The 8,057-nt window shown below is 40.7% G+C and overlaps 1 protein-coding gene across 4 annotated transcripts in view; it reads right to left on the reverse strand.

Moving 5' to 3' along the window:
- Positions 1-1,822: 1,822 nt before the first annotated feature.
- LOC124280474 (glutamate receptor ionotropic, delta-1-like) overlaps positions 1,823-8,057 on the reverse strand; it is a 39,046-nt gene continuing 32,811 nt past the window's right edge. For all 4 annotated transcript variants that reach the window (XM_046716409.1, XM_046716412.1, XM_046716411.1 and 1 more), the window contains 4 exons: positions 7,283-7,598; positions 6,313-6,530; positions 3,235-3,500; positions 1,823-2,574 (listed from right to left, as the gene is read on the reverse strand). In XM_046716409.1, coding sequence (XP_046572365.1) covers positions 2,367-2,574; positions 3,235-3,500; positions 6,313-6,530; positions 7,283-7,598 — 1,008 coding nt within the window. In that variant the 3' untranslated portion in view covers positions 1,823-2,366. The remainder of the gene's footprint in view (positions 2,575-3,234; positions 3,501-6,312; positions 6,531-7,282; positions 7,599-8,057) is intronic.

Below are 8,057 nucleotides of genomic sequence, written 5' to 3' on the forward strand. Positions count from 1 at the left end.
CTACACCAACCTAGGCGTTGACTTAGAAGCAAATTGGTGGTATTGCTGGACGGGGGGACAAGATATTGTACTCCGTCAACCGGTTGTGTACGCTACTACCCCCAACTGGTCTCAATGGATGACTTGTCCGAGCTGTTAATGTACATGTTATGTATCATTCATTTCGCAGAAAGAAAACAACCGAATATGGTTGTCTTGTTGTTGTGACGTCAAACGTCAGGAGTGTCGCCTTCTCTAAATAACGTCCCCAAAGGTATGATTATCACGCTCCAACAAAACACACATACAAATTGTGAATCATGGCCTCTTTCTGCAGTTTTGAGGACTTCGAGCCAACGATAACACATTATGCTAAAACAATACCATGACTAAAAAATGTCACATAGATATATTACCGTGTTTCAGAATTATGGCAACTGCGTGATCGAATTAGACAGGAAGCTGAAGTAATTCCGTCTACACACTTTAACATTTACCATTTGCTATTTTGACCCTCATGGTCTCTCGTCTGTATTGTCTTCAAAAACATTACAGAAATTACAAGCTACTTTTTATTCCATCCTGTTATAATCTCCCTCAAAACCTAACTGATGTAAAGAAATCATTATACAATGATCTATTTTATCAAGGAAATCAGTTTTGTCTTCGTATAAGACACTATTGATCAAAACGTGTGTTCGGAAAATGAAGATTATCGAGTAGACAGGTGGTGAGATCTCATGCAATAATCACCGTGTTAGCACAGCAAAGGTAAATATATGATTTCTCCGATTTCTTTGTATAAGAGCAAGTACTGTCTGGGAAATTAAACACACTCGATTGTGGTGCCTCACCACACAGCAGATCCGTGCTGCCACATTATTGGTCATCCTAATAACAGCAAAGTTCATCATTGATTAACACATCATTCGTATATAGTTCAACACTTCGTTAACAATCACTTATGTATTGGTGCATAATCAATCGTCGGAAGTATCCAAGAAAGATTTCTCTCGAAATTGTCTCATTTATGAAAAAAATCTTAATGAGTGAGTGAGTTTGGTTTTACGCCGCTTTTGGCAATATTCCAGCCATATCACGGCGGGGGACACCAGAAATCTTAATGAAGATGCCCATTGAGTATTTACCGGGCTCTTGATTGCCTCGAAGATGCTGGAAGAGGGATACACAATCATCTGCAGCCCACACTTTCATCTCAATATTTGTGTAACGTGACGTAACTATAATATTTATTTATCAACTGAAGAGGACCGAAGAATGTACTTTTCTAGTAGTGTATGAAACTATTCTTTACAGGATTGGTATAGCCACAAACAACCCAGAAATAGCTCCGTACATCAATCAATTGTGATGTGAAAAATGACAGCCCATACTTTCATCTAAATATTGTGTAACGTGACGTAGCTATGTATTCATTTTATCACTTCAAGATAGCCGTTGACTTAGTTTCTAGTGTATAATATCTTTACTGGATTATTATTGCCACAAACATTCCAGGAACATCCATGTGCATGAATCAGCTGTAATGTTCCATCTTGTCATTACTGGCAGGTTTTTGTACTATCTATATATATTCTATTTCAATGTCAAGTGTTCTCGTCACGATATGGCTGAAATATTGCCGATGTGACGTTAAATAATAACTCACTCACGCTTGTCATTACTCAAGTGATGACGGGTGATCCAGTTGTTTAACCTATGTGCAGCGAGTGTTCCCTTTTCACCCAAGGATCCGATGATCGTGGGTTCCACTATTAGAACTGATGGTGATCCACGCGTTGTTTGTAGACATTTACAAAATTCATTACATTCAACTAGTATCAACAAGCAGACAGTGATATATTGTTCAAACAGAAATCGAACCACTCAGCTACACTCAATAACATCCATATCAAAGGGAAGAGTAACTAATGACTTTGGCAAGGCATTAAAGCATGTATTGTAAATAATGATAATACAGCAAAATCCAGTTGGTCCGGACTCGATTAATTAATCCTGACATTTGTTAACAGATCACGATTGAGAACAATGAAAACTGCGACAAAATCTTGTTGTCTTGACGTGAAAGAGAAAATTGCCGGTGATATGACTTCATTATATTCCACACACACTGTTTTGCGCAGCGGAAGTTCAAATAACACCACGGAATGTTCAGATGTTTCTAACAACCTCACAAATAATGCATGAATGTCTCTTGTGTGGAATGCCGGTATTCGCCACTGAGTACCGAGATGATTTACCCACCTTAATCTAACACAACATTATTTATTAACAAGCAAGTACTAATGAGGTCGAATTCCATCCCTACTTACAATACACATAGGCACGAATGTGATTCTGCATCAACAAGACTTTACTAGTTACACTCATGTGCAGCATTGTCGTAAACGCTCTCCCATCAACACCAGAAGAGCCGTACAAAGGCCAACTCCCAAAAAGTAGAATGCGCTCTGTAGGTCAATAAGTTCAATTATTTTGGCCTGAACTTGGGTCTTCCCTGCACATCCACTCCCCTTCGGCCACCACCTACTTCTCCATATCTGGAGTAATCCGCTTTGTTCAATTTTCAACATCCTGAAAGAAGAAATGTGTTCAAGTTCATATTCATTGCTTTCTGGTCCATCTTTAGTAATGAAATAATATTTTCCATCCAACATGTCATAGATGGATGTTAAGTGTATTGTTTGCATTGGCAAGACATTTAAGACACATTTGGACAAAATGGTCGCATTAATGAAGAGGAACACTTCTTTATGGATTGAAAACTCCTTATTGCAATAGATGAGACGTCTCGGTGTAGATCCTAACACCGTTATCAAGCAAGTGCTACACAACATTATGGACAAGGAGAATATTTACATGAAGGATACTAGTATTTGAGGTCATACAATTGAAGAGGTTGATGTTCAGTGTGATGACATTGCTGATGTTGTGTATCACTTGCTTGATAACGGTGTTAGTAGCTGCACTGAAACGTCGCATCTATTGCAATTAAGAAGTTGTCCATATAAAGTGTTCTTCATCATACCTGCTTCTAAATGACACTTAAAGAAGGGCCACATTAATGTTCAAAATCTATAACATAACCGTTATAATGAAAATTTTGAAATGAAATGTGTCTGTCGAATTCTAGTGTACAGGCAGCCCTGTGGCAAACGTTAAAACGTTATCTGGTAGAATGTTATGTTGTACTTCAATGAGCATATTGAGAATTTAAATGGAACTGAAACTCACTTTTCCGATATCAATCTTCCATAGGGAGAATTCTGAGGTAGTCCCACGGCATAGGTTATTTGGTAGAACGTTTCTTCAAGCAATATCAAGTTACAATTGTCAAGGGACCAGATGTCGATCACGTCCCGGTCGAAGATGAAGATGTAGGATCCATCTTCAACGTGACTCCTATGAAGACCTTGATTCAAACTCAGAACTTCCGAGTTACTTCTGTTGTGGTTCATTATACCCTGCCATATCTTCTTGTAATCACTTCTATTGGATGTCTGTAAAAATGATCGGCCATTTCAAAAAGTGTGTGTAGTGAATTGATTATCGCCACTGATTTTCAGATGAGCCTATAATTTATATCTTATAAAATGTAAGACCTTCTTCAACCATAACATGATTCGGTTTTGTTTGCTAGCAATATTCCAGTTATATGGCGGTGGTCTGCAAATAATCAAGACTAGACTAGACAATCCATTGATCAATATCATGAGCATCGATCTACGCAATTTGGATGCGATAACATGTGTCAACCAAGTCAGCGAGACTGACCACCCGATCCTTTTAGTCGCCTCTTACGACAAGCATGGGTTGCTGAAGATCCGTTCTCAACCGGATTAACACGGGTAAAATGATTGGTATATCAATTAATATAATAATATATAGAGAATACCACAATCGGTCTCATTACATACGAATTATACGAAACGAGTGTTCTTCCTATGGTATCTGACCGAGCGAAAGCGAGGTCAGATACCATAGGAAGAACACTCGTTTCGTATAATTCGTATGTAATGAGACCGAGTGTGGTATTTTATTTATTACCCACGTCTTACATGCATTAAATTGACAAAATAGCGTATTTTTGTTATTTTTATGGTTTCAAACCGACACCGGTTTCATAAAGAGGTAGTACAATATTTGCATGACGTCACACTGTAATGACGTCACTACCTTGGTAACCGACGTCACGATGCATGTCAGTTGTCATCGCCTCGTACAGCCTCCTACAGTAAACTACTCCGTAGCACCCTGTTTCTTGGTTTGCAGTTGCTTCATTCGGCTAACATCACTGGTGGAAACATTGCGTTTATGTTTTCCGACGGATATAATGTCTCAGTTCGACTCACAATTAAACAGCGACACGGCAAGCGTTCGCAAAGTTTACATTCCCACAATGCATTTAAGTTGTAGAATGAATGAATTCACGTGTTTGTTATGAATGAAAAAATAGTTACGTCAGAATGTGACCTAATTGAGAGGTCATCGGTTATCCAATCAAAGAATCTCAGGTCAAGTCGTTACGACACAGGTCAACGCGATACGACACTCGTGTGACGTACGAGATTAGTATGCAACTACCCATACGTTGACCACGTGGGTAATAAAATCATATACTACCTATCAAAAGTTTAGACTCACTTAAAGCACTCACTATATGTTATGTATATATGCTCAGCAGCAAAATAAACGTCAGTACAAATTCAAAATTAGATAGGCTCTGTAATCAAATCATTACAGAAATGGACAAAATAAGCGGATCAAAAACATTTTTTGACACATCAATAAATAACTCAGCAATTTCAAGACATTACGTGAACGTTTGCAGTCCATTCAGACTCTTGACTTCAGTATCTAGTATGACCACCACGAGCGGCAATAACTGCAGCACAGCGTCTATGCATGGAGTGCACCAATCGGTTGAAGAAGACCATTGGCACCTGGAACCACACTCTGAGAAAGGCCTGGCGTAATAAATCGGCTGCGTTCGGCTTTGGTATGATATTATTCAGTTTCCTCTGAATTTCATCCCAAAGATGTTCAATTGGGTTTAAATCAGGACTAAGGGCTGGCCACGGCATAATGTTGACACCGTCCTGCTGTAGGAAGTCCCGTAAAGCTCTGGCAGTATGGGCCCGGGCGTTATCATGCTGGAAAATGTTGTTCCGGTGACGTGCGAAATGTGGTATGACGTGGGGTCTGAGAGCTTGGTCGATGTAGCGCACCGCTGTGATGCCGCCTCCTCTCCCTGGACCAAGGTTCAGGAACACCACAGGACCCACTCTCTGGTTCAGGCCTATTCCACCTCATACCGTGATGCTTGCACCTCCCCGTGAGTCTCTTTCCATAACACATTGGTCTGAGTAACGCTGACCACATCGTCGCCATATTCGTGTTCTGCCATCTGCAGTTGATACGCAGTACCGACTCTTATCTGTGAACAGAACAGTTCTCCATTGCCTGTATCGCCAGTTTTGGTGTTGTAGGGCAAACTGTAGACGTTCACGCCGATGACGAGGGGTAGGTGAGGATAGGTCCACGGTAAGGTCTACGGCAATGGAGGTTCCCGCTGTTAAGACGTCGGCGTACTGTATCAGTACTGATTGGTCTTCTGTGTGTCCCCATTGTCTGGCGTGCTGTTTCGGATGCCTGCATGAAGGGATTCTGTACATGCTGTCGCACAACATGGCTGTCTTGTCGTCTTGTGGTCACCCTTGGTCTGCCAGTACGGGGGCGATCATTTGTGGTGTTGGTGGCCCGGCAACGTTACTGCAGCCTGTAGATGGTCCGAACGTTGACCTGGAAGTGATTGGCAATGGCTTGTGCAGTGTGGCCAGATTCAAGTCTTCCTAGCGCCTGGTTCCTCTCAGCTGTCGTGAGTCGCGTCATCCTGCTGACGTTGTAATGTGAATGTTTCAACCAGGTTTGGGGTGCATTTTATAGGGATGGTCCTTGTGAACAGCACGTGCAGCATGAGTTGCATGAAAAACATGGAGAACACCTTACCATCTACGAGATCAGGTTGCGTTTTTGAGACCATTTCCTGAGTTCCATTCTGAGTTTGGGAAGGAATGTCTTTGCTCAGGTAAAGTTGGACATGTTGTCAAAAATATACCATCAAAACATTAAATGAGTTTACAGTTATCAGTTTACAGTTTTTGCAACATTTAGTTCAGAACAGTTGACTGAAGTAAGTGGCTACATTTACACTAGTGAGTCTAAACCTTTCATGGGTAGTATATATTTGAACAAGCAAATGCTAATTATAATAAGTTGTTCAGGTAAGACACCTGGTGTTGTTTTGTATACCTGGAAGAGAGTAGTCCACATGCTTCCCCCATCTGTTCCCCAGGTGTAGTCAGTCTGTTCAGTCACCTCCGCCAGTGTTTTAAAAGGAGGGTAATTCTTGGACACTGTGAGGAAAGCGATGAGATTCCCACTGTACGCGGCAACCATGATGATACAGAATAACCACACGAAACTGATAAGTATGCGCCCAGGTGAGGATTTAGGAAGACTGTTGCTACCTAAACATTAAACCACATGCTGTTTAAAACACTCATATTTATTTTGTGACATTAAAGTATTATGAAATTGAATGTACATGTATTATGGCTTTTCATTTTGTTTTACTTTGCATTTCATTTGAAACCTTTCAAAGAGTGAGTGAGTATAGTTTTACGTAGCTTTTAGCAATATTCCAGCAATATCATGGCGAGGGTCACCAGAAATGGGCTTCACACATTGTACCCATGTGAGAAATCGAACCCGGGTCTTCGGCGTGACGAGGAAACTTTGACCACTGGGCTACCCCACCGCCCCATATTTGAAAGACCTTCCCAGCTTTGATTGAATAGAGAACATTAAAACACTATAAATCCCCGACTATTCTATTTCGATTACATTTACTTTAGGAAATTAAATATAAATCATCCGATGCCTGATGGAATAGCATCCGCGGCACTATTTGATTCGGTTTGGTTGTTGTTTAACGTCACACTCAGCAATATTCCAGCTATATGGCGGTGGTTTGTAAATAATCGAGTCTGGATCAGACAATCCAGTGATCAACTTCATGAACATCGATCTACGCATTTGGATACGATGACATTTGTCAACCAAGTCAGCGAGCCTGACCACCCGATCCTGTTCCTCGCCTCTTACGACAAGCATGGGTTGCTGAAGACAAATTCTAACCCGGATCTTCACGGGTCACTATGTGACATACCACTATATCCTTATATGATGGTATGTACATCCCCCAAAATATTGTACATACCGTGTCTGAAAAAGGTTCCGGATATATGCCACACACTGGAGCCCAGAATGTCCGCCGCGGTCATGGGGAGTTTCTTTTTACGAATGTTTACGAATTCCATTCCACTGAGAAGAAACGTCATGCCGATAAAAACCATTCCTAAACATAGAAACACTTCCCATTTAAACGGTCTGATCAGAGTTAGCCATTTCTTGGACATTTTGTCTGGCAGTTTATAGAGAGCTGCCCCTGTGTCGTAGTAGTAGGGGTAGACGAAGTCCATAACCTTCTCACGCTCTTGTGTTACTGTCAGCGGGGCTACAGCCATGTCGATGTCCTGTATAAAATATAGTGAGTGAGTGAGTGAGTGAGTGAGTTCAGTTTCACGTCGCACTCAGCAATATTCCAGCTATATGGTGGAAAGAAGAAAGAAAGATAGCTGGAGGAACGAGAAAATACTCGAAGCAATGAGAAATTAATTGAAGTAATGGGAAAATACTCGAAGCAACGAGTAAATACTCGAAATTTACTCGAATTTACTCGAATTTACGAAGTGTTTTTACAGAAACTTGAAGCAACGAGAAATTAATCAAAGCAACGAAAAGGTATTTGAAATAACCAGAAAATACAAGCACCGACAAAATAATCGAAGCAACGAGAAGTATGTTATGATACAATAGTGGCAGTATTAGGCTTCCGTATAAAGACAGTCTGATGTAGAAGGTTCTTGCTTATGTTTATGCCGTCTTTCCTTTATTCCTTATCATATGCTATAGGAAATATGTGTATAGTTCTG

The sequence above is a fragment of the Haliotis rubra genome, unplaced genomic scaffold (assembly GCF_003918875.1).
Source record: "Haliotis rubra isolate DU_JTF1 unplaced genomic scaffold, ASM391887v1 Scf268, whole genome shotgun sequence".
Lineage (NCBI taxonomy): Eukaryota > Metazoa > Mollusca > Gastropoda > Lepetellida > Haliotidae > Haliotis > Haliotis rubra.